We start from the raw sequence: 25940 nt of genomic DNA on the forward strand, positions 1-25940 counted from the left end.
CTTCCTCCTTGCTTTCACGGCCACCTCTCCAAAACACAGCTTCCAAAAGCGGGGCTGTGAGTAATGAGCTGTCAGTTCTCAGCGCTTTCATGCCAGTCCCCACGAGAGGAAGGCAGAATGGCAGCCGTGCCCGCAGACATTGTGACAGCCTCAGGGCTGCGGGGAGCAGCTGGGCAGCTCGATTCTCTTGCGAGAAGCGTGGCTTGTGCCAGTGACAACTCACAGCCCTGGGAAATGGCAGGCAGCTGCCCGTCATCCAGCAAAGCCCACGCAAACAGCATGGGGAAAGAGACCTGAGAGCATCTCACTCTCAAACTACAAGTCTGGGGAATTAGGGCTGACTCTTGATGTGTTATGCATATGTTACTTTTAAGATGCATCTGGGGAGAGGGGACAAGATTATTATCTGGTAAAAAAAAAAAAAAGGAAAGTGTTTCATCATCCCATTGAAAAATACACAAAGTCAGAGTGCTGGGCTAGGATCTGGACAGAACTGGGGTTACTGGGGACAGGGGATTTGCATTAGAACAGGGAAGTGGTTTTTTTTTCAGTGCAAACCAAAACCAAATTTCAGCTCCCTGAGCTGTATCAAAGCAGCTCATTTGTGTTTCAGAGCAAAGGCATTCTGAGGAGTTTTCCTACCAAAAGGATCCTCTGGAAGCACCGTAAGCCTTTGCTGACACAGACCCTGCGTGTCTGGCAGGCAGGAGCAGCCGTGGACAGCTCAAACACCCGCATGAAACGTGGGAGGCTGTGCTGCTAAAATCCCTTCACATTTTTGCCCTCTTCCTAGTATCTGCCAGGGTGCAGCTCAGCAGCAGCAGCCCTGCAGACCAGTCCTGCTCCATCCCTGGGCAGAGGGCACCACTGGCACACCGTCCAGCCCAGGCTGCTGTCCCCTTGTTTCGCTGCTAAATCTCTGTGTGTGATGCCAAGGGCTTTTGGATCCTGCCCCCTGCCCTCCCAGGAACCCTGTGGAAGGAAAGGTAAGCATGTTTTCCAGCAAGACTAATGCTGTAATTAGTCAATTTGCTAATACGCTGAGGTGTGAACGGTGAGGCAGGAGGAGCAGCTGTCCCACAGGAACAGCCCTCAGTGCCTGCCTTGGGGGCAAGGAAGGAGAAGTCCATATGGAGGGGCTGTCAGCTGCCCAGCTCCTGATGGATGAGCTCTCCAGGACGGGTGAACAGGCTCTGGAGACTTTTGGGGAGGGGATGTTTTTGTGAATGGATCATGACACAACCGTGGCCTGATTACAGAGCTAAGCAGCTCCCTCCACCCCCCTGAAAAAGCCATGTGTTAGCTGCGTCTGGAAGCCACGTCTGTCACACTGCTTAGCTGTGACACTGCAGTCTGGGACAACATATCAGTTTTCCCGGGGGATCCTCCGCAGAAAAGAGCATGCTAGAAAGACATACAATGGCAGAGCGCGAGGCACTGCCTCTCAGGAGAGACGAAGGCACAGGAGCAGGGGAAAACACGCTAGGAGAGGCTAGCACAGGCCTTTGGCAAGGGAGGTCCATCTTCACTCCCCAGGGCTGCTAATTCAGTGTTATCTGCGCTGCTTCAGGGGTGGAGGCGTTCCGACTTGCACCAGTGACAAACCAGACAAAGAAAATAACAGACTGGGAGGAGAGGAAACCCTGCCTTGAACAGCCTGGACCCGTCTTCCACCTCCCTCTGCTCAACAGTGAGAAAAATACCCTTCTCCTCCATCCTCAGTGCACTCCATCTGGCAGAGAGAGTCTGAGCCCAGCCTCAGCTGCCTCGAGATAGCAACGAGGTCTACACACATGCGACATGACAGCATCCTCCTGCTCTCTCTTTTTTTTTTTTTTTTTTATGTAGCAAATCCAGCAAAGCCCCAAGCTCATATGCTGTCCTTTTTGCAAGTGATTTTATTTTAAAACTGGAACTTGAGTTCTCCATTTGTTTAACAAGTCCCTTTTTCTTTTTAAATAAAATTAATTTATTCTACAGAACAGTAAACTCTTCCAGACTCTTCCCTATTTACAAATTAACATTTTTGCTTGCAGGTCATTGCTTCCCCCTCCTCTTCCTACCCTGTGACGCAGAATGTGAAAAATCAGCCAGCATTTAAGGTCTGTAAGGCAGTGCTCCCATCCACAACCACCTGGCCCGTTGGACCTCAGTGAAGAACAAGATGTTTGTGCCGCATCCAGAGGTCCCCCCTCATTCATCATGTGCGTGAAGGGAGCAGGTCCACGTTAAGCCCACCAACCAAGAGCATCCGGCCCCTCCCTGCTGCACAGGCTCCTCCAGGCTGGGTTTTAGCTGTGCTGAGGAAGGAGAAATACCCCTGACCAGAGCAAACAGCTCCCAGGGAAGGCCATGCATTTGGAGAGAAAGTTGACATTTGCTGGGGGGATGAGATCCACCAGCCCTCAGCTCATGCACCCATCAGCTAGAAAGGCAGCTCTTGCACGGCAGGAGGAGGCAAGGAGCCTTGGAGACACCTTCCCTGCTCTCTCGAAGGGGGAGGGACAAATGACTCCAGAGCTGGGGACATACTTTGCTAGCTCAGGAAAGAAGGCACCTAAAAAAATAAAAAACAACCAAACAACAAACCACCAAAAAAACCCTGACCCAACCCAAAACCACCAGCCAGAACAAGTCTCCAGGCAAATTCAAGGGGTTTTGAGCTCGGTTGCGGCTGGACTCGTTCCTCTTTTTGCACTAGGGGGTAACTTCTAGCTGGGTATGGTGGGGTCTTCTCTACCTGGAGACCCACTCAGACACCCCAAAGCCACCATGCTCAGGTCCTGGCTAACACTGTCACCACATGAGGAGCCAGGAGTCTCAGCGATGGGGACGACAAGCTGTATGAGGCAAACCAAGAAGGACGTGCTGCTATCGTGGCTGTCTGCGAGCAAAGCTGCCCTTCTGGAGGGTCTCCCACCCTATGAGGCACACAACCTGGTAAGCAGGGTTGTAAAACCACCCTAAGGGCTTCAGTGACCTGTAGGAAAAGCATCAACAACATAGCGCATACCTGGTCACAGCTACAGTGGGTGTCTGCTCTACGCTCTCTTCCAGGGCTCACCTCTACTGGGGAACCTCCTTTTTCTGCTCTAGATGCACGTGGCTGCACTGGTCCATCAGAAAGCCACCAAGAAGTGGTGACCACTGCAGTGCCTAGACCTTCCCAGCAGCAGTGCTGCTACAACAGCCGCAGGCAGGGTTTTACATCTGCCAGGGAGGGACTTCAGCCATCGGCGAGGGCAATCCCGCCTGTCGCTGCAGTCAGCCTGGCCTGGCCCCTCCACGTTGGCTGCCCGTTCACCCACCTGGCAGCAGCCCCATTCTTTTCTCTCTTCCTGGGCATTTCTATTTCTCTAAGAAAAAAAAAAATAAGAAAAAAAACCCCAAAACAACTAAACTTCAATAGCATCTACTGAAGACGTGTAGTGTTTTCATTCCTGGGAGCCCAGCCAAGCGCACCTGAGGCTGCCCCTGGTCTCTGTCTGAACCCCCTGGAGACACCTCGAATGACTAACCACTGATGCAAAGCGAGGGCGTTGTCTTATTTTTCAAGGTTTGCCTTGAGTAATGGCAAATATTGTCTAGCTGCAGCAGAGAGAAGGCAGAAGGCTGAGCTGGTGCCCTGGCAGAGAGCTTAGGTTTTAAAAAAGCAAGGAAGAGAGGGAGGAAGAAAGAGGTTATCCAGGAACTCTCCATAGGTACAGCAAGGAGAAAAAGGATAAAGGAACAGAAATGTCAGGACAGCAGGGAAAACCTTCCTCAAATGTGATTCACTAAGCTTCAGAAAAAACCTCCTTGCAGAGGGTGAGAAACACGTGTCCCAGAGGGAGCCCGAAAGCCAGCCTGGATGAGCCCTCACGCCTCTGCAGCCGTGCCCTCTCAGGCGCACGGATCCACGTGTGCAAGAAAAGCCTCCACATGGGGATCTGCCATTTCCACGGTCATCCCGAAATGCCAGTCCCTCGGCGGCTGGGGTGATGGTGCCAGAAGGGATGTTTGCCATGCTGGGCTCTCACCCCAGAGGGGACGTGCCGAGGTATTTTGGCTGGAGGAAGGAGCCTACCACAGCTTCGTGCTGCCATCCCAGGAAGGACATCCCCAGGGAGGAGATGCAGGTAGCCTGGCTCGGCCCCAGGAGAGCTCTTGGTCCAGAGGGAAAGGGAAGAGGCTGCAAGCTCCAAACATGGCACTGATGCTTTTCAGCCTCCTGAACCCCCAGCGCTGCCCCAACCTCAGGGCTGGCGCTGGGTCCAGCTGGGACATCGCCTGCTGCTCACACGTCTCCCAGAAGTGGCAGGGAGCGAGGAGGAGATCTCGGCTGGGTTGCTGGTGGTGGCAGGAGGAGGTGGCGAGGGTGGTGCACCGGTGAGGGGCACAGGTGCCCTGCATCCCCCCGCCATCCAGCCCCCAGGCATGGGAGTCTCAGTAGAAGGAGTACTGGTTTTCCACCGCCCGGGTCCGGCTCCGGGCACCATCAGCATCATGATAGTCCTCAGCACTGTTGGCAGGGGCCTCTGGCCGGCGCTCAGCACTGTCGCTCCGGGGGCCCAGGGCACCCTCCAGGCGGTGGTAGGGTGCAGGGACGGTGGCAGCGGGGGCCGCAGCCACCCCCTCGGTGGGCGGCGGGGCTGGCGCGCCGGCGGGGGCTGTGCTGCAGAAATAGTGCGGAGGTGGCAGGTCGACCCGGCAGCCTGGTGACTGCGACACAAGGGCTGCTGGGGGGCCGGCATCTGCAAGGGAGACAGGAGTTTGACCCCTCCATTGCTACCTGGGGGCTCAGACCCTCCCCTCCCTCACTGACACCCTCCCACACCCACCCTCTCTCCCCTGCTCACCCTCTCCATCTTGGACACCACACTTCCCCAACCCTCCTTGCCCACCCAGCATAGCAGGACGCTCCGAGTCCCATGGACCCCTCCGCTCCTCCCCTGCCCGTGCCAGGGGACTGACACCCACAGCCAGGGACACGCAGGTCACCGTGGCACAGCCCTGCTGCTGCGTGGTCCTCCCTGCCTACCTTCAATGGGATAACACCCACCTTGGGGCATCTCCAGAGCCACCCACCCACCTTGGGGCATCTCCAGAGCCACACACACCAGTATGGGCACAGGTTTACAGAGGGGTCAGTGGGGGAATCCCAGGGATCAGTCCATTTTGGATCCCCATGAGATCCCAGCCCAACCACCAGTCCAACCCTCCACACGCAGCCGTGGCCCCAGCACTTACCGGGCAGCGGGCTCTGGGCCACGACGTAGCTGCGCAGGGTGATGTCGGCCGAGCCGCCCGACTCCAGCGGGATGGGGTGCGTGTGGAAGTGGCGCAGCATGTCGAAGATGGTCTGGAACCAGAGGTGCTGCACGTGGCATTGCCCGCTCTCGTTCAGCGACAGGCGGAGGTGCTGCAAGGGCAAGGGGCCAGTGGGTGAGCGGGGGATCCTAAGGGTGAGATTCACCCTCGCAATCAGCGGGAGCCACTGCTGTCAGCCAAGGGAGGTTTGCTCGTAACAGAGGACTGTTATTTTTTCCTTGCCTGGCCAGTAGGGTCTCCTGCTGTGGGGTATTTCCTGCAAAATCCCCCGCGCTGCAGCCCTGGGAGAAGTTTGTCCCCTCGCAGTGCGTGCCGTCTGGTAGAAAAGGGACCCAGCAGAAAACTGCACGTGGGTTGTTTTTTTTTTTTTTAATAGCGCATCTGCGTACTTCAGGACATGGAACAGACAAGAAGAGGGCAGGGGATGATATGCCAGCTACGCTGGGCTCCCATGGGGTGTTCAACCTTATGCCAGCGTGGCAGGCACTGATCCAGCTGGGACAGTGCTGGTGGGGCTGGGCAGGGCGCAGAGGGCTGCTGGGGAACACGGGCAGGCAGCCCCGAGGGATGCCCTGCCGGGGTGCAGCTCCTGCAGAGCTGCCGTGTTTGGGGTCACCGTGTGGCACCCGCTTGCTTGTGGAGCCCGGGCTGCTGGGCAGGGCTGGCACTAATATTCAGGGAGAAGCAGAGGACGCTCACCTTGGCTTTCCCCTGGAAGTTGAAGGTCAGCACGTATTCCCCCGGCCGCGTCTCGCTCTGCCGGATGACGAACAAGCCGTGGCTCCGGGCACCCCCGAAGAGCACCAGCTGAGCCGCCTTGATCCGCGAGAGAGTTCCGTGGAACCAGGGGAAGTCAGAGAGGTTGATCTCCGCTTCCGCTTCGCCGTCTTCCCCTGGCCGCAGGGACAGCAAGTTTTTAGGGAGCACCCGGGCATCGCCCTCTCCCAACCCTTCCCCCTCCGTGCACCCCCAAGAGCGAGGTGCTGGGGCCACATCCTGCATCCCAGTACCTGCGAGATGCCCGGCGGGGGAGGACTCCAGCGTCTGCAGGAAGCTCTCCAGCGGGACGTGGGTGAGGAGCTCCCCCAGGGAGTCCCTGCCCCGGCCCTGGGGCGTAGGGACGGTGGTGGCCGTGGCGGTGTTGTGAGCGCCGGGCAGGGCACATCTGTCCGGCGGCCTGGGCACATCTGGAAGGGAATTTGCAGAGGGATTGGCTCACAGTTTGGCATCACCCGGCACCACCAGACAAGGCTGGGGGCTGTCCTGCTCAGAAGGCCACTGCGCTGGAGCACCCTGGGTTCTTGGAAACATCTCGGGGCTGGGTTATGGCTCTGGCCGCAGCACGGGGGACTCCCTTTCAGCCTGCACTGGGTTTCCTTCCCCCAGTGCAACTGGGGCAGGGGACACAGATGGGGATGGAAACAAGGCAAGGAAACAAGATAGGGATGTGCAAGCGGAAGCTGCCTGCTGGGACACAGACACTCCAGCGCCTGTAGAAAGGGGCTTGATTTTCTGCATGCATCAGGATGTCTGGGTGCAAGGCCGATGTCTTCCAGCAAGGGCGGGGGGCATCTCCTCAGGGTGGGGGCAAGTACAGGGAAGAAGGCGGCAATGTTCAGAGGAAGATCCATCCCCACAGCACCTGCTTCAGGCTTCTTCACTTTATCACTGGCGGGATATCGTTCCCCAAAACCAGAGCTGGCACCTGGAGATGCCCATGCTCCCCAGCGGGTGTTTTTTCCACGTGTAGGTCCTTACCATCCGCCAGGAACTCGCAGCTGCAGGAGGACACCCTGCCCGGCAGACAGGCTCCCTGCACGCAGGACGCCAGCTCGATGTCGTCCCCGCTGTCCCTGGGGGGAGAGCACAGAGCAGACGGTCACACGCCAGCTGCCACGCTGCAGGGATGCATGCAATGGGGATTCCTGACCAAATGAAACTGCAGCTGTGATCCAGCTGCACACCCCGATGCTCCTTGCTTCCTCCTGGAGCGGCTGCCACGGACAAAGAGCATCTGCAGCATTGAGACCAGAGCGGCCACCAAAACAACGTGGCCTTTTGGGGGTGAGAAACCAGCATAGGAGGGATTAAACCCTTGAAAGCCCACATGACGTGGGTCACACCAGCTAGTCCTTGCTGCAGCATTTTGCTGCAACCTTCTTGGTTTGAATGGAAACCCATTACCTTTGCTTTCAGCGCTTTGCTTTGCAAGACGTATGTAGGTGCACGTGCACTCCCACCACCAACTTCCACCCAAGGCTGCTTTCGCTTTCACCCTCCGCAAAAGGAATTACCAGCCCATAGGAATTACATCCCCAAAAGATGCCAAAAACCCAAGCTGGGCTACCCAGAGCGAGACAGCGAGGGGAAGCAGAGCAAGGAGGGGGATGCAGTGGTGCAGCCCCCGTGGAGAGCATCCCTGCCGCCTGACCCCTGCCCGTGCACTCCAGCACCCTCCTTGCACAAGCCCCCTGACATGTTCCACAGCCTATTTTTATCCTGGCCGCCGGTGAAAGCCCGCGGCGCTCGGCTACCCTTAATGGTGGCCACGTGGGCGCAGGCAGCGAGGAAGCGGCTGCGTTAGTGGTAACGGCTCACGAGGGAGCTGCTGAATTATTTAGTGGCCAGTAAGTGAATCAGCCATTGGGAGTCATTCAGCTGCAGCCGGTTAAAAACAAGAAAGGGGGAAGGAAACCAAAACCAACAGCGCTCGGCAGACAAGCCGTCGACAGGCGCTCACGCAGCAGCTCCAGCACGCAGCCCTTGGCAAAAGCAACAGGAGCTGATTGAAAATTCGTTCTTGGCACCGAGCGTGTGTGTCGGTGTATTAAACAGCTCATTATTATTTGCTCTGGAGTTCATTATTATTTGCTTCACAGTCACGTCTGGAGGCTAAAGCGGGACTGCGCTGGGTGCTAAGCAAACATAAAAGGCTGGGAGGCTGCCGGCGGCAGCGCGAGGGGCTGGCGCGGGGCTGCCGGCAGCTTCTGCAGCAGCTCGAGGCGAGCATGGCCACGGCCCTGGATGGAAAACCAGCACCCAAACATGCACTGGGAGAAGGAGAGCCATGTTTTCCAGCCTCACCTCTGTCAGCAGCCCAGCCCATTGCTTCTTGAATTATATATTTTTCAAAGCAGCAAAAGCTGCTGGAGTGCATTAGTGCATCCTCCCTGTGAGATGCAGCCTCTGCGGTGACCGACCCCGCAGCAGCCGAGCCGCTGGAAGGGAGCAAAGGCAGCCTGGAATCAGCTGGAGCCTCTCCAAGCCCCTGTTCCAGGTTTGCTTGAGGTTTTCACCTCTGCAAGCTCGGGCACCTTGTTTTCCCCAAATTGTGCCAGGAACAGCAGCACCGGGGTTTCCCCGGAGCCTGGGGAGTGCCTGGGCTGATCCTGCCTCCCTGAGCCAGCCGGAGGGCAGTGGTGCTGGGCATGCGACCCTCCCTACAGCCTGACCCAATGCAGGGTCGATGAAAGAGCAGATGAGAAGTTTTGGGCAGAGGAATTGTGACTCCAGTGACAGCATTAATACCATGGTGATAGAAACATAAATAAATCTATTTAGCCAGCAGAATCTTAAATATACCATGGATGCTGGACTGGAAAAAAAAGCATGGAAAATAGCTCAAATTCCCTATAGAAGCTTCAGAAGGCAGGTGTTAGGAGCTTCCCATGTTGAGGGCTGCGTTCCCAGGTCACCTGCCTCTGCCCAGCCGAGGCCACACGGAGCAGGAAAGGGTGAGCAAGCGGCCAGCGCTCTGCAAGGCTGCACCTCTGACACACGCAGCCTGCTAACGCTGCCTCCAGACTTCTGCTGACGCGAATCAGGGGACTTTCTGTAATAACCCGAGAGGCAAAAACGGCATCAGGGGTCACAACCCGTGCTGGGTGGCGAGGGCACCACGGCAGCTCTGAACCCACTCCCCGCACAGCGCCTTCCTCCGGCGAGCCTTACCCGGGGTCGATGCAGTCCTGGATATCGGCCACCCAGGAGTGCTTCTGCAGGGAGTCGATGGTCTCCAGGATGTATTCGGCCCCGTTCCCCACCTGCAAGCAATGCAGGACAGGGTCAGGCTGTGACCAGGGTCCTGCCACCCCCTTGGGGCAAAGCACAGCCCCCAACCCAGCCGGACCCCTGCGTTCACCGGCTGCTATTGAATGACACCTCGGTTGGGCAGGGGGGGAATAAACACCCTTTGCTGGGATGGGACACACCACAGAGATGCTTTGGGGTGTCCCAGCGTCACCTCCGACCAAAGCCAGGGCTCGGAGGAAAATCCCCCACCCCACCGTTATCAGCAAATGCATCGCAAGGTTTTTACAGCCCCCGTGGCAAACCACACCTGGCCAGCGGCACTGGGGACGCACGGCACCACGCACCAGCGCAGACAGCGTCCCACGCATCCGGGGTGCCTCAATGGCCCCCAAAAACCTGCTCTGCACTGGCAGAGCAGAAGCCATGCTGCCTCAAAATCCTACCAGACCCTCAAGCCCAGGAATTTAAAACCTCTTATTTTTTCTGCCTGCTGGTCCATGAGGCTTCTGATTGGATTGCAACAGAGTGGAAGAGAAAACCACTTTAAAAGGAAAAGATGAAAATAAAAATCAGGGTGCAAAAAAAACCTCCAAAATTGCAAGCTGGGGCCAGGGAGGGCCCACTAATGCCCCACATTGGGGGGGGGGCAGAGGGTCTCTCCAGGGCAGAGGGTCTCAGAAGCCACCCCACGCGATGCTGTGTGCCTCTGACACATTCCCCCGCATCCCTCCCGGACCCCTTAGACATGGTGTTCCGGAGCTGGCCAGGCAGCCCTGACTCCGGGAGGGTATCGCCATTGCCAGCCGAGATGTCCTCCTAGCAAATTAAATTAATCACAAACAACTGAATCACCATCCCAAAAATAAGCAGGGCGTGCAGGGAGCGGTGCCCAGCACCTGGGCTGGGGCTGAGCAGCAATCGAGCTGCTCCGAGCAGCGGTGGAGGGGAGCAGCAAAGATCCCCCTCTCATTTTGTTTAACTGGAACAAAGGAGTCTCTCCGGCTTTCCGAGGGCACTGTGTGAAGCCGGCGTGGGAGACAGGGCTGCTCTCTCACGCAGAGTGTGACAGCAAGCGAAGCACATGCAGGGCACGGGTATTTTGCAAGTGCCTGCTTGTGCAATGGGAAAAAAAAAAAAAAAAAAAATGCACGTGGTGTCTGATGGGCGGTGGGGACATGCTGCCTGCTAATTTTTTAGGCAATCTGGGAGAAACGATTGCAACATGGCCTCCCCCAAGTCATGAGGGGCTTTCCCACTCATCGTAACCTGCCGGAGCGCGGCACGTTGTGTGCGAAGGTTGAGGTCGGGCATCAGCCCCGCAGGTGGGAAGACACTGGGGAAACCACAGCACCCCACTCTCTTTCTTACCCCTCTAATTCATACCCCAACATCGAGGGTGCTTCACCCTCTCTGCGAGTCCAGCCAGCAAAGGGAGAATGCAAAAGAGCAGCGAGATGTCCCAGCAAGAAGGGCTGGGGTGGAAAATGAGTTAAGAGAAAATAAATGATGTCAGGAATAGGGGAAAAGCATCCTGTGCCGACAGCTGTGAGGGGAGGGCAAAGGCTGGGGCGGGAGAGGGGCAGCAGGGGATGGGGAGCGAGCCCATGGGCTCTGTGCCTCGCTAGCTCACAGGATCAATGGCAATCAATGAATTAACCCCGCGGCAGGGTGAGCGCCCCGGCCGGAACGGGGCAGGAGCAGGCTGGAGGGTGCCTGGTCCATCAGCCATTTTCAGACCAGCGGGGTTTGGAGCTTTCCCCAGGGTAATTAAAGAAATGGCTGAAGCAGTCACAGAGCCATTAGTGGTGGGATTGGAGAGGGCACATCTGGCTCCAGAAGATGGGAAGAGGGCAAGACCAGAGCCCTCCTCCAGCAGCCAGAGAAACCAGCCCTCCACAGGCACTCGGGAAGCATCCCGGAGCTGAATCCCTCGAGCAGGAATCTGCCACAACCAAACTCCATCAAATTCATCTGCACGCGCTCGTGACAGCCTCAGGGATGGGGAGGAGCAGTGTCACATCCCTGGCGTTGGCCATACTCTGGACATCGATGTGACGCTCCAGCAAGGTGCGTAGCAAGACATGGTTGAGATGAGGCTCGTAAGGGGATCTAGAAAATAGGATCATAAGCAGGTGATGAGCCATATTCCAAGAGCAGTTACTAACGGTTAACGGGTTATCGATGGCTAACGATCACAGCTGAGGGATAGGCTCAGAAGCTCTGTCACATCAAGGACTCTCTCCGTGCATGCTGCTCTTCAGCAATGATTAAGACAAAAGCAAAGAGAAGATGCCTAATCAATTCACGGATGACACCACATTGCAAGTGTGCTGGAGGATGAGAGGAGAATTCAAATGAACTCGTCAAGGCTGAGAAATGCTCTGTGGCAGAAAAAGCCCACGCCAGCCCCCAGCTCAAGGACACAGGCGAGCTCTGTGCTCATGCTGATTGCCGTGGGCGTCTGGGCTGGGGAACCATGGCTCTGGAACAGTTCTGCAAAAATTTTCGAGGGGTTACACCAGCCCACAAGTTGTGTATGAGTCAACGTCATCATCAGGGTACGAAGAAAGCAACTGGATCAACTTGGGCAGGGTAAAGGGGAAGAAGAAAGGAGAAGCAATCAAAAGAGAAGCAATCCTTCCCATCTGCTCCTGGCCGTGGTACCATGTATGCTTTGGGGCATGCTCTCTCCAGACCCTACAAGGAAAGCGGAGAGGACCTTGGGCTGGTCAGTCTGGAGAGAAGATGACCCATGAGGTTGGTCTTTGAGGCACAGAAGACAACAGCCGAATTAGCCTCCGTGTCCAGGGTGGACACTGGCCACAGTGGAGGCTGAAGAGCAAGAAGCCCTTGGAGCTGGGAGGATGCTCTGGAGGAGGCCGCCAGGAGAAGGCATGGGACCTTTACAAGGAGCTGGCTTTGGTGGAGAGCGATTTCCCATAGCAACACGTGCTGGGGCCAGATGGGCTGCCAGGCACGGGCTTTCACAAAGCTACGTTCAGTTTTTTTCCCTCCTCTGCTTTCAGAGTTTTCTAAGCTTTTAAGCAGGTTCATTCAGCTGGGAAGCTTGGCCTCTCTGCTCTGCCTTTGCCACACGCTTTTAGGGAGAAGCATCAGCAAGAGAGGTGGGTTTTGTTTTTTTTTTTTCACCAGAGGTAGGACACAGAAATCCTCAAAACACTGCTTTCCCCTGCCATGCACATGTGCTACCTCCCAGCCAAGGCACATCCAACGTCTCTGATGGAGAATGGGAGTCCATTAGCACAAGCAGGGAGACACAGCCTCATTAGCTGGAGAGAAACACCATCTCCAAAAACATGTCCATCATCATGGCAGCACACCACACCTCGAGCCAGGACCCTGCAAAATTCACCCCACCTCTGCCATGACGGGGTGCTGCCTTTCGGCAGAGCAGGACAGAGCATTAAGCTAATTAATGGCATTATATGGAAAACTTTCTGGAGAGAGAAAGACTTTCACTCTTCACTTGAGCCCCCAGATCCGCGTGGGGTGGTTGATCCCCAGGGCGTCAGCGGCCCCGCACAGCCCTTCCCATCGCCCCGTGTCAATGAAGCGGCCACCACGTGCCACCGATCCAGGCCAGTGGCGCGTTTCCCCTTGCAGGTCGTCTCTGGACACTAATTGAACCGTCTCCTGGAGACACAGCGACGCAAAACCTCGTGGTGAAACCCAGGCAAACAGCCCTGTCCCAAAATACCTGGGCATCAGGTGGAGGCTGCATCACCTGAGGAGGGGGCACAATCTGGGGAGGGGAGGCAGGGATCCCACGGGGAGCATCTCAGCTCTGAAAACCGAGGCAACGATCCTCTTGGAGACTGAGAATCCCCGCAGCGGGGGGCTGGATGCGGGCGCAGATGGGGTCCCCGTCGGGACACCCACCGCTGCCACCCTGCTCTCACCTTCAGGACAAAGGTGTTGTCCTTGTCGGGCATCTCCAACGGCATGGTGGTGCGGACCTCGATGATGGCTGACAGCGGGATGCTCACCTTGGGTTTGGAAGCCTGGGAAAAGAAAAAAAAAACTGTATATATTGAAAGAAATCAATAAATAAATAAATAAATAAAGTCGCTCAATCAAATCAAACTGTCCCAGGGGATGACGCAGCATGGCTCTCAAAGGCAAGATCACGGCTCAGCCTGCGCAGTTATTACAGAGGGGGGGAAAAAAAAAAAAGCATTGATTTCCCTCATGTGCCTGATAACTCCAAGCTCTTTTAATTAAACCAAGAGGAGGCCCAGTGGAAGACAGGGAGGTGAGTGCATTTAACTGCCAAAGCTCTTCCTTGCTCCAGCACGGCCTGCTATGCCAGCTCTGCCAAGACACGTATTCCTCTCCGTTGCAAACCCTCTCCCGCCGGAGACGTGCTATCTGAAGGGATGGTTCCTACGCAGAAAGCTGCCCGGGAAGACACCCCGTTTATCCAGCGCAGGAGCGGCGTTTCAACCGAGAAACTACAACATATCAGCCTTAGCCACGCAGGGAATTTTAATTACATTAAAATAAAGAAAAATTAATTTCCCCTGGGGCCCACGGCACCTGCCGGAGCCTTGATGGTGGGGCAGGACCCGGTGCCTCCCACTCAAAGTCTCTGCTGAGCAACAAATTCCCCAGATGTTTGTTTTAATTATTACAAATCTCGCAGAGCAGCTCCCCGGGGCCAGTTCCCCCGGGGCTCCAGGATTCAGAGCATCCCGGCTGCGGGAAGCGGAGATGCGGTTTAGTCACCCAAACCCACGCCTGGTGCCTTGGGTGGACGGGGTGGGACGAGGCCCCCGACAAGCCCCGCTCTGCAGGTTACCGACGATGGGTTCAGTTCCCATTTTTTGGAAGGGGGAAAAAAAAAAAAAAAAAAATCCAAGACAGAATAGGAACTGCTTTTTCCCCTCCAGGACGTTTCGTTTCCACCCCAGCGCTGCCTCCAGGCGCCTCTTGGCCCGCGGGGCTCAGCCCTGCCCCAGGGAATTTTTCCATCTTGGTGTTTGCAAAGGAGAAGGTCAGAAAGGAGGAGGCAGGTGCTTTGAAAGGAAAGAAAATACGGTGTTAATTTACTACTGAGCTGGAGAAGGGTATTCCCCGGGAGAGCTCTTCCCTGTAAAGATTTAAAGACACGACTGTAGTTTTTGTAGGGCCTACACAAAAACAAACCTGCGGGCTGCCGAAGCAAAAAGCAGTTTTCCTCCAGCTGTGCCAGGCTGGTGCCGCTTTTACAGCCGAATCATTTGCCAGATGGAAAGCAAGATGGGATGAGGGGAGAAAGATATAAACCAAAGCGGGGTGTGATTATAACAGAAGAGCAGACAATGTTCATAAAAGTCGTCATAAAATCATTTCAAAATTGATTTTTAGAGGCAAATCAAGACACACTAAAAAAAAAAAAAAAAAAAAGAAATCCCTCTATGAGCACTCTCTTAAATGCTTTAAGAGCAACACTTGTTCCATTTTAACCTGAGCTTATTGCCCCTTTGGTGTGGCCAACTCGCCAGTGCTGCTCCGTACCGGGTTCACTGGATTCTCTGCTCCCTTCCAGCCGGGATGCGTGTGGTTCCTGGGCCTGGGGAGCCTCCCAGGCTGGCTACCAGTGACACAGAGCATCTGCACCCGCGCTGAGCCGCTCGACAGAGATGCACTTGCGTTCAAACTCATATTTTATATTTTATTGGTAGAGATGCGACGGCTAGGCGAGAGGCATGGACTAACAACAGCAGTGCCAAGGTTCATTCTGGCCTCAAAAAAATAGAAAATGATGTTTAAAAACATGAACTATCCTGCTGTCCCTATGTACAATGTACAGATCCACCTCTCTGCCAAACTGAGGGTCACCGGGCATTCGGAGCACACAGAGAGCCGCGGAGCAGCAGCCCCACGTGCGTGCCCTGCATGAGGGCTCGCGTTGGCCCAGCTTTGCTACCGGGGGCTGAAACGCAAGGGGGAAAGCCCTGCAGAAGATAAAGTAAATGAGATTTTTCTTCCCTAGGTATTTAAATAACCTGAGATTTCATTACCGACACACACAGCTAGTAAAGCCCCAGGAAACAGCTTATTATTTGCCCTGTGCTCTTCAGAGAGGAGAAGGCACAGCGCAGATGAGGCACAATCACGGCGTTAGCACAGGTGAGGGATCGGCAGCACAACGCGTCCCTTTGCTCGGCCCAAGAGCAAACGTGGTCCCATGGCGAGGAGCAGACCGAAAGTCTCCTAATCCACATTGCTTGAGCAAACCGCTCCACCCCTCAGCCTTCCCCCCAGGGAAACAGGGACAACGCTCCCCCGCGTCGCCTGCAGGAGGGATGCGTGTGAGACGGGGAGGGAGGACACATCGCAATGAAAACCGGCTCCTGATTTTGAAGCTTTCAAGTTACAGGTGAACAGATGCAGGCAAAAAAACAGCGATGTTGTGGATAATAACAACAATAATCACTGCTCTTCTGCCCAGGAGAGGCTGTCTGAGGGGAGAGCTGCAAAACCCTACAGTAGCGATGCTCCAGCCCAGCATCACTGGCGTCTTCTGTCCCCACCACCAAAAGCTGCATTGGTGCAGGTGCAAAATTATTCCAAATGAATTATTATCTTTACAAGAAAAAACCACCCTGCTTTCAGAAAGTGGACTAGCAACCCTCTGAGATCTAAAGCACAAAGCCCAGGCAGCAATCCCAGCCACACTGCTGCTGCGTGAGCCACTGGTCAACCACGCATCTCTGCAACGCACCGGGAAGAGAAAAATCCGTCTGGATAGCTGGGACACACCACGTCTTGATGGGGGAATGAGCTTTTCCACCAAGACTGCTGATATCTGAGTGTCAAAGGACCAGGCAGAGGCTTCAGCAAGGGCTGCGGAGGAAGGAGGGGGCTGCGCCCTGGTGAAGGGCAGCAATCGGGGCTTGCAGGTGGGATGGGTTTCAGTCACGGTGTCCCCTCCATTCAAGGGGGATTTCATCCCAGCTCAGCAGTGGAAATAAAAAACCTCAAGCAAAGCCCAACTGCTGCTTTCTCAGAAAAACAACACTGGAGAAAAGCCAGGACTTACCTTTGGAGGGACGTAAAACTCAAGGAGGAACCTCTCTCCTTCCACCTTCCCCGCTTTCCGGAGCAGGAGGCGGCACTTCTGCCACTGCGAGCTCCCCACACAGTTCGTGTCGTCGGCCACCATGTACCGCAGCGTCCCTTCCCTCTGGATGTCCACCAGCTCCACCTTGGAGGAGGGCACCTTGGACAGGCGCAGCTTGTGGGTCCATTTCTCCCGCGGGTCACCGGGCTCCTTGCCCCCAGCTGGCCACGGCTCCCTCTCGGTTCTCCGGCCAGCTGGGGCAGCCTCGGCGCCTGGCTCCGGAGAGGACTTGCGATGCCACATCTCCTTCATGCCGTCCACCACGCACAAGCTCATGTTCCTCAAGGAGAAGCCTTTCTTGAACTTGGGCTTGGTGGCTGCGTGGATGGAGACGTCCTCCGAGCTGCGGGACTGGCCGTAGGAAGAGACCTTGCGTGCCTGCGCCTGCTGCGCCGGGCTCAGGTACCGTCCGGCACCCAAGGGGGTGTCCATGCTGTCCAGGGACTCGGTAGATGTCTCCTCCTTCCTCGGAGTGACCTCGCGCCCGTAGGGGACGTGGCAGTTCTGCAGCCCCACGAAGGGCACGATGTTGTACTTGGTGGGGGAGTCGGACACGAACACCCGGCTGACCTCCAGGCTGAAGATGTCCAAGAAGTTGGCGGCGAAGTGGTGGGAGAAGGACGTCTCCGCCCCGGGGGTGTCGTAGTGGGGGTTCTCCTTCAGGAACTGGCAGAACTTCTGGGCGAAGTCGACGGCGGCCGCCTGGGCGTGCAGCTCGCAGAACTCCCTCCAGTCGGGGAGCGGGGAGGAGGGCTCCTGGCACAGGGCATCGCCGTTCATGGCTGCCCCATTCCACCTGCCGGCGGGCTGTGGGACAGAGGGGACAGCGTGAGCGCGGGCAGGGACATGGGCAACCCACCTTGTGCGCCTCTGCAAACGGGGGTCTCCCCCCGCCACGATGCAGGAGCAGGTTTGCAGCCCCGGTGCAAAGGGAAACGCTGTGGGAAAGCATTTTTTGTGCCGTTCCCTCTCCACCTCACACGCCGGAAAAAATCTTGGCCCCAGCAGCAGCCATAAATTGTACTTATTTTACGATTATGACCATGCAAAAGCATTATTGATTTCTCATAAAACCGCTAAGGAGTCCCCGACCGGAGGAGCCCAGGGGGATTCCCCTTAGGATTTCTCTCGCCCGTGTGTTCTGCCCGGGCACGGCAGCAGCTCTGCCACGGGGCGAGGGCAAGGCAGCTGGTCCTTCTCCTTATCCATCCATATTTCTGCCCTGATTCTTTGCCACATCAATTTTGTGGCTTTTGGGTGTTTTTTTTTTTTTTATTTTTTATTTAAGAGACTCATTAGAAGAGACATGGATCTTGCCTCTTTAGTTGGCTCTGCCAGAGCTGCTCATTCCCAGGCTTTGTAGCCCAGACCCCTCCTCGGCCAGGTGACATCTCAGCTGGGGCCGGCACTGCTCTCGTGTCCCCCGCCATGGCCGAGCCCTCCCTGTCCGGTCACATCTCCGTCAGACCGAGCTGAGCTGCTGGAGCTGCGTGGGAGCTCAGCCGCTGCCCCTCGCCCTCCCCGCTGAGCATCGGGCACCCTGGTGTAACAGATAACCTGGGACAGGTCTTCAGCAGAGGCCGACGAGTAGGTAAGGTAGGGATTTTGCTGTTCTCCATTCACAGAGCAGCTCTTTTGCCGGCGAGGGATTACTCCTGCTAATAAATCACGCGCAGTAACCTGCCAGCAGCTTACACAGCCAATAATTAATTACTGCTTGGATGAACTGTGCAAGCTGTGGGACTGGGGCACTGGGCTAACCCGCTCCCCATGCTCCAAACGCCAACCGTGTTTGGGCACCAGACCCTAGGTGGGATCAGGCCCCAAAGGCTGAGATCCAGAGCAGCAGTGGCAGCCAGGAGCCGATTGCCATCTCCTCAGCACATCCCTGTGGAGAGGAGACACCCCCCGACCCACCAGCATGAAACATCTGAGCTCTCCAGGAGCACCTCCACGCCTGGAAGTGGCTCTCAAACTCCCCTCAAATGGGGAGAAACGGGCAACAAAAGCGCTCGATGCAAAGAGAAACTCCAAGTTGCTTGAAAGCCAGAACCTGGGGAACTTGGCTTCTCCGCTGTCTCGTAAGGACCACACAGCTTTCCCCTCAGCAGCATCTCTGCCCCCCATGAGGCATCTTTTCACCTTTGAGATGGGGATCTGCTCGGTGCCTTGGTTGTGCCAGGGGGGCAGCAAGGACGGGGCACACACATGGCCATCGGGGTGACCCACACTGGCCCCTCACATCCCCCAGCAGAAATCCCCGGCGAGGCCCTCGCAGCATCACAGGGCTTTCCCGGAGATCTCAGCAGTCCTGCTCACAGGGATCCATGCCAGCTGGGAAAAATCCCATCCTTGCAGTTTAGAAGCAGTGTCTGAATTTCCCCAAGAGACAGGAAAGCAACAGAAAATGCAAAGCTGTTTATTACCCGCCCTGCAAATGCGATTCCTACTTATCCATCCATCACCAACCAGAGAATTTAAAGACTCAGCTCGCAGCAGCAGTGCCTGCTGCCCTTCAGCTTTAAAATTCACTGCCTCAGCTCCTCACTATCGCCCTGGCACCCAGCCACGGGCCAGGAGTATTTGGGCTGGGGAGAAAAAGGAGATGAAAAGGAATCTCCTGCTGCCGACCCAAGCGGGCACAGCAAGAGCAAGGGAGGGGGAAAGGGTGCAAAGGGAAAAGAGCAGAAAGGGACTGAGAAAACCACAGGGCAAAGGGTTTAATGGCATCTGCCAGAGGGGAGCAGCTCAGCTCTGCCTCAGCGTTGAGCCCCAGGGCTTTGCTGGTGTCCCCCGACAAACTGGGGGAGAACCCTTCTCCCCATCCATCTCTCCAGGAGAGACCGGTGCTACGAAGCAGGGTCAGCCTGCCCAAAACCGAGGGATGGCAAGCCAAGATGCAATGTACTCCCAGTGATTAAGGAAAAAAAGAAGAAGAAAAAAAAAAACAACCCAAAAAAGAGGCACTTCAAAAGATATAAAGCCCCAAACAAAAAGTCTCGCCATGCAGGCACTGCAGCCGGGCTGGGGCTGAGACGCGCACGCAGAGGCATCACAGCATCTTCCTTTCATCTGCACGGGGATGACAGACTTTAAAAGGCCAATTTATAAAAATGAAGCCTAGAGGAGAGACATCTGGCAGGTCTGAGGCGGCGGCGGGGGGATTACCAACCCTGCGCTGCGTCTCCGACCCCCCTGCCCGGAGCGGGCCCGTGAGCCCCCCAGCCAGGGCCCAACGGCAGAGGCTGGGAGCAGGTGGGGTGGCTGGGAGCGGCCCCCCGGGACCGCAGAGCTGTCGCCGCCCCGGCACGTACGCGTTCACCTGATTTCAGCGGGAAGCGGGCTCCCAGTTATCTGTGCAGATTTACCTTTCATCTGGGTGCCTCCGCTCCCCCCCATACCGACAGCACTGCCCCATTTCTTGAAATAACTCATCATGCCACAGACAGCATCCCCGGGCAGGGCGGTGGAAGCGAAGACGAAAATAAGCTCAAGATGAAAACAAGCAGCAAATCTGCGGTTGCTTTTTGGAAAGCAAGGGCCAGCCGCTTTCAGCCCAGCTTACCAAGGGTTGCAGTTCCCAGGCACCTTCCGACGGAGCCGGAGCCCTTCGGATGTGCTACCTCCTGACTCCAGACCTGGCTCAGGGCCACAGCCTTGAGTCCCTGACCTGGGTTACACATGAGGACAGACATATGAATGCATGAAATGAGGAATTTTCTTATCAAAGGGAAGCCACAGAGTGGCAACCAAGACATCAGGCTGGTGACGGGCTCCTAACCCACCTGCACGAGTCCCCAGACACCTCGTAGGGCAGAGCTCTGCTGCTGCTGTAACCGAGCAATTCAGAAGAAGGGGAAAAAAAAAAAAAAAAAAAGATTTCTGGGGATCGGCCAAGTGGAAACCCAGGTTGCAATCGCAGGCAAGAGCCAGCCGCTGGCAGCGATGTTGTGACAGCCTCTCCTGATAAGCTGTGCTGATACATCCCCTGCACCGGGGATGCGTGTTGGCACACAGAAGCAGAAAGATCTGAAAGTTGAAGTAAGCTACCGACCTCAAGAAGAAATGAAATTTAAACTGTCAGCAGAAGTGCAAGAGACCATGGAAAAAAAAATAAAAAGTCGTCTCCGGTGAAGCAGGAGTCAGTGAGCGACAACAAAGCCATCCGGATTTGCTGAACCAGGGACGCGGGGAGGAACCAGCATCTAATGAGGTGTTAATAACCTGAACATGCAGTGCTGGTCATGGGACAGCCAGAACAGCCAGCCCAGCACTTGCTCCAAGGGCTTTATTTAAGGAAACAACCCTAATAAAGAGATGTTTCCCTTCTGCCCAGTGCAGCCAGGCTGGGCCAAAGCGATCCGAATTTCAATGGGAAAAAACACTGTCCAACAGAGACTGGGAGAGGCCAGCCTGCATTCCTCCATCCCTGCCTGGACGGAAAACTCCCAGAGCCAACCGTGTGCCCAGCTGGGAGAAGGGAAAGGCAGGAGGAGAGGAAGGAATAGCCCACACCAAGGCAAGCCGCTCGCTTTCCAGCAAGATCAACACCACTCAAAGCCCGGGCGTGCAATCCCGTGGGAATGACGCAAGGAAACCCAGGCACCTGCTCCCCCAGAAAAGCGCCTGACCTCAGCGTGCTGGGCCAGGGGAGATCCCCGAGTGACGAGCAGAGCCGAGAGCAAGGCGACACCTCCCCGGGCCGATGCTCCTGGCTGGCAGGCAGCCGCACTGGCAGCTCGTGAGGGAGCCTGGCGCCTGCCTGCACAGCCCGGGGAAAAAACAGCTAAAACCGGGATGGGGACTGCCCTTGGGAATGCCAAGGCACGCGGGGCTCGGAGCTGATGGAGGAAGGGGAGCAAGCACATCGTCTTCACCCTTCCTGCCCAAGCCCAAAGGGATGTGGGATGCATAAACCACGGAGCTGCCATGCAAAGACCACACATCCTCCTCTCGAGGGGGTTCCTTCCCCACCTCGAGGTGGGGACACATCAGGACACATCAGAGCTTTAACTGCACGCAGAGGCTGAGCTGAGGAAGAGAAAGCCATAGGGAAAAAAAAAAAGCAGAAGTTACCTGTCCTTGTGCGTTACGCATCCCTCCAGGCCCACTCACCATCCCCACCGCAGCCCCAGGGCAGGAGAAGTTGATTGCTCTCTGCGCTCCTCACTGCTCCATGTACTATTTGTACCCTATAGATCTTAAATCAGACCGGCTGTCTGAATCAGATAGAAATTGAAACAATCTTTGTTCCTCTCATTTACTGTCCATCCCACTAAAATATTAATTGAACAGCATTGTTGCCTCAATTTTAATGGTCAAACCACCTTCCTTGAACCAATCCCCCATTAAATGCATGCTTTGACTGCCTGCCCAGACGCATTAGAGGGTCCTCCTGTCACCTGAAAACATTTGTCCGGAGTGAAAAGGCTTCTCGGGTCTTTTTCTGCTGCCTGATGAGGGATTCCTCCAGCCACAGCGCTAGCTCTCAAAACAGACGACCCCAAAAGCACCCAGAGCAGTGTTGGATGGCTGTTTTCCAGGGCAGAGTTTTGGGGCATGGGTGCTGAAGGGAGACGTCTTCAAAAGATAAAACGGGCAAGAAAATACCCTTTTCCCTGCTCTTGCACATAGGATGGTCTCCCTACAGCCCTGCGTTCAACCCCCCAGCTCTGCATCCCGACGCCAGCCCTGTAGGAACCAATGCTCCTGCAAATAAACCAGGCTTTGGGGGCTGCACCCCGCCGGCAGCGGCGCAGCCCGGACGCAGCTCCAGCCCTGCCGCTGACTGATGGAGTGATTCCGCAGCCCGCGGCACCGCTCAGCCTGCGCCGGGGGGCCTGCTGCCGGCCGGGACCCCCGGGCGCTGGAGGGGACACACAGACACTCCGCTTTCTCACAGGCAGCCAGTCTGCCAAGACCAGCCAAGCAGAGCTCAGGCCCATGAGTCTCCCAGCAAAAAAATGACATTTTCTCCATTTCCCACTATTCTGACCAACTTCAGACCTCCCTCCCCTCCAAAATCCCCCTCCAGCGTACATTTTTACCTCCCGTGCTGACAGCTGCTGGAAAATAAAGACAAATTAATAGACAAGATCCACTGGATCTTAGATAATCTCTTCCCTGAGTAATTCCACCCAGCTTGCAGGGAGCCACGCTGCCAGCCCGTGCGTGGGGCTGGAGCATCACCCAAGCCACTTAGCACGTCACTGGCGGGGCGAGGGACCCGAGTGGTACCACGGGGAGGGGGGTCCCCAGGGTGCAGCGACGCGATGCTGGGCATCATGAACGCAGCCTGGGGCTTGGAGGTAGCGTGCTACATCTGGAAATAAAGCAGAGACACCCCCTCAATGCCTCAAAATAAAAGCTGTCTATTTCTTGAGGAAAAAAAAGTAAAAATTTTTTAACAACTAATTTTAAAAAATAGAGCTTTTCGTAAAGGAGGTCAGAAGCTGTTGTCCCTTCCCCGTCGCTCAGGAGCCACCTCACCTGCCTGTCTCCGTCCGAGGAGCTTCCCGCAGAAAAGCAGCCTGTCCAACATCTATTTTTAACCACCACAATAGCTGAGCCTCCCAAGAGGAGTGGCCGAAGCCCTGTCCCCAACCAAGCAATCTCACATTTCCCTCGCTAAGCCTAGATTTCCTTCCGCCCCTCAGCCCACAACAGAACTCTCCTCCTCCTCCCGGCTTCCCACCCTTGTAAAACTATTTGCACATCCACCTCCGGGCCGGACCCTCGCTGGTGCCATGCACGGTGTCGTCCACATGCGTTATATATCAACTACTGACCCGGTACCCTGGGGCAGACCCTTCCCGGACTCAGTTACACCAAAGAACGGGAGATTTAGCTGCTCCCTCACCACCCCTGGATGCACCTGAAACTCAGGGGATTTAAAGAAAAAGTCCCTGCCGCATGAACCCAACTGCAGTTCCCCAAAAAAGTGCAAACCCTTTGAAAGAGCGTGCCTCCCCCGCCCCAGCTCACCGCTGGGGATCCCCCTTCGATGGGACAGAGAAGCCCCCAAGATAATTTTTCAATTATGGCACATAATAAACATGGGATAAAGTTACACAGGTCTGTAGGAAATCTTATTGTGGTTTTTTTTTTTTTCACTTTGCAGATCTAATTCCCCCACACATCACTGTCTCATACCCGCCTGCAAACAGCGTTAAACTGCTGCCTAATGGTATCTGAGCTTGGGAAATTCAATTCTACCCAGTGCGTTACCCAGGACTGCTACAATCGCTGCTAATTGCTTAAGTGGTGTATTAAGCAAAACACCTTATAAAAAATCCAGCAGGCTTTGGACCCCCCCTCCCCAAGCAGAAGATGCCTGAACACCCTGTGCTGGTTGCCAGCCCTGGCTGGAGATCCTTTTTTGTGCCAAAAGCTGCCAGGACTCAGTGCGGCAGGGCACAAACCTGCTCCCTTCTTCCCGACGGGACCCTGGAGCGGACACACACTGGGTCCCTCACCCGGTCCCCTCTCCAGTGAGCATCTGTGTGTGTGTTGATGGATGCAGTGCTCCGGCCAAGTCTCGCCCCAAGCCTGGACCCTGCACCCGGCAGCACAGGCTGTCCTCCAAGCCCTTCTGTTTTCCCTTTATCAAAAATCGGATCTGGGATGCAGTTTAGGGATAACCTCTTCTCCTCTCCGCTGTGATGGGATTCAAACCTGCAGTTCCTGAGAGCCGGCGAGCATGCTGGGTGCTCCCCGCAGCGGCAGGGTCCCCAATTTCTCTCCGATTGCATGAGGAAGCGAAGCACTGTGCCAGTCACAAGTCTCCAGCCCCCATCCCACCACCTCCCCACCATCGGAACCAGCCGAGGGCAAGCGAGGGCACGGACAGCCTGGTGCGCGGGGAGGGGAGCACTAGCCTTTGGGCCAGAGAAGAGCAGCACCGCCCCGGGGCATCCCAGGCAGCCTGATTCAGCAAGCGCAAGCAGATGTGCAACCATCATCAGGTTTCTCTGCCTGCCTGGGGAAGAGGAGGAGGAGGAAGAGGAAGGGCATTAGCCAGCAACATCCTCATATTGAAGAAATGGGTGATTTACCTCAAGGAGGAAGGGCAGGAGGGGGTTGGACAGGACCACCCTGCCATGGGTGCATGAGACGTGCTCACACCAGCCCAGAAGAGGACGGGAGGGACCTGATGGTCAAGAGGAGCAGCCAGAAGACGTAACCCTGCAGCCAAGCAACTGCAGCACCCCTGAGCCGACCAAGGGGCTCGCACTTGAGGAAGGCAGCAATTTGAACCCCAAAGCCTTGCCCAGAGCTGGACAGGGCTGGCTCTATCCCGCAGCCCCCAGCACCCAGTTGCCCCACCCGACGGCACAGGGAGAACGGTCGCCTTGCGTTGGGTGAGACGCCAGACGCCGGCGGGCAAACCTGCGCCCTTCTCAAAGGCACGTCAACAGGCCAGAGCACCTCTGCAAAAATGATGCAACTTTTTTTTTAGAAATAAGTTATTCAACGGCCACCCTGGGCTGCACTGCAGCATTACAGCAATGGAGAGGCACTGTGAAGCAACACAGAGGAACGCAAGAGGGAAGGTCCAAGAGTGCTCGTGATCCCATCTAATACATCTCCTGGCAGCACACAGTCACCTGTCTGGGCAAACGCAACAGCCGAGGGCCCCAGGGGAGGGGGGCTGAGGGTTTCAGAGAAGCCCAGGTGGTTTAGGAGCACGATCTCCATATAGAAGCACAGCCCCAGATGCCCAGCGTTGCAACCACGGTCCTTCTCAACCCTTCCCCCAATGAAAAAAAAAAAAAAAAAAAAAAAAAAAAAAAAAAAAGATATATGGAGGGGGTTTGAGTAATCCACCAAAGAAGCAGGGGATTTGGGCCTCCCAGGGGATTTGGGCAGGGTGCTGGGTGGACAGAGCGGTTTTACCTCCTCTCCCGTTCCAGTTCACAGGGTCCCCGAGGTGCCGGCAGCGCGGCTCTTCCCGGCCAAGCGCATAACTTCAAACGATGAATTTCACCACTGGAACGAGGGACCGGACCGACTCAGCGGGGCCTGGAAGGCAAAGTTTTACCCGGTCAAGCCCCCGGAGCGAGCGCAGTCGTTCCCAGAGCATCTCCCGGAGGCGTGCGTCCCCCCTAAGCCGGGGCTCAGCGGGACCCAGAAATAAACAGAAGAACCACGGAGAAAGTCCCTCTGCTCTCCAAAGGCCTTCACGTGACGCAGCCCAGCCTCCCCACAGCTGGGGAAAGTTCAGGAGCTGCCCTTACCCCACGGGTGTTCGCGGAGCCCCGTGGGATTCGGGAGGCACCGGCTGCCCCCGGTGATGCAGGATTAGGGGGGCGGAGTGTGTGTGGGGGGGTGGGAAAAGCCCTTGCAAACCACCCCAAAGCAGCCGGTAACCCTCATGCAAAGCCCAAGCAAATAATAATGGTTAATGGTTAAAAAAAAAAAAAAAAAAAAAAAGCATCCACGCGGGGTTATGCGCGCTGTTATGCGGAGCATC

General features: G+C 56.0%; 1 protein-coding gene across 2 annotated transcripts; it reads right to left on the bottom strand.

Moving 5' to 3' along the window:
* Nucleotides 1-1870: 1870 nt before the first annotated feature.
* On the bottom strand, nt 1871-25486 carry SH2B2 (SH2B adaptor protein 2). Of its 2 annotated transcripts, XM_086762973.1 has the most exons (10): nt 25364-25486; nt 16388-17275; nt 13263-13364; nt 9262-9353; nt 7069-7163; nt 6321-6497; nt 6010-6203; nt 5230-5401; nt 2478-4733; nt 1871-2439 (listed from the first exon to the last, which is right to left on the bottom strand). In XM_086762973.1, the coding sequence occupies exons 2-9, from the start codon at nt 17246-17248 to the stop codon at nt 4426-4428; spliced, it is 2001 nt and encodes a 666-aa protein (XP_086619099.1). In that variant the 5' UTR covers nt 17249-17275; nt 25364-25486; the 3' UTR covers nt 1871-2439; nt 2478-4425. The 2 variants fall into 2 exon arrangements, with proteins under 2 accessions (XP_086619099.1, XP_086619100.1); XM_086762974.1 differs by lacking the exon at nt 1871-2439 and having other exon boundaries at nt 4414-4733; nt 6010-6126.
* Nucleotides 25487-25940: the final 454 nt, after the last annotated feature.

The sequence above is a fragment of the Chlamydotis macqueenii genome, chromosome 19 (assembly GCF_036417535.1).
Source record: "Chlamydotis macqueenii isolate bChlMac1 chromosome 19, bChlMac1.mat, whole genome shotgun sequence".
NCBI lineage: Eukaryota > Metazoa > Chordata > Aves > Otidiformes > Otididae > Chlamydotis > Chlamydotis macqueenii.

Bases quoted from the DNA above. Each gene is read 5' to 3' on its own strand.
- SH2B2 (XM_086762973.1), bottom strand. From the start codon at position 17,248: ATGAACGGCGATGCCCTGTGCCAGGAGCCCTCCTCCCCGCTCCCCGAC. The intron at 13,365-16,387 runs GTAAGTCCTGGC...TTCTTTTCCCAG, and splicing joins AGTTTTACGTCCCTCCAAAG to GCTTCCAAACCCAAGGTGAG. The intron at 4,734-5,229 runs GTAAGTGCTGGG...TCTCCCTTGCAG, and splicing joins GGCCCAGAGCCCGCTGCCCG to ATGCCGGCCCCCCAGCAGCC.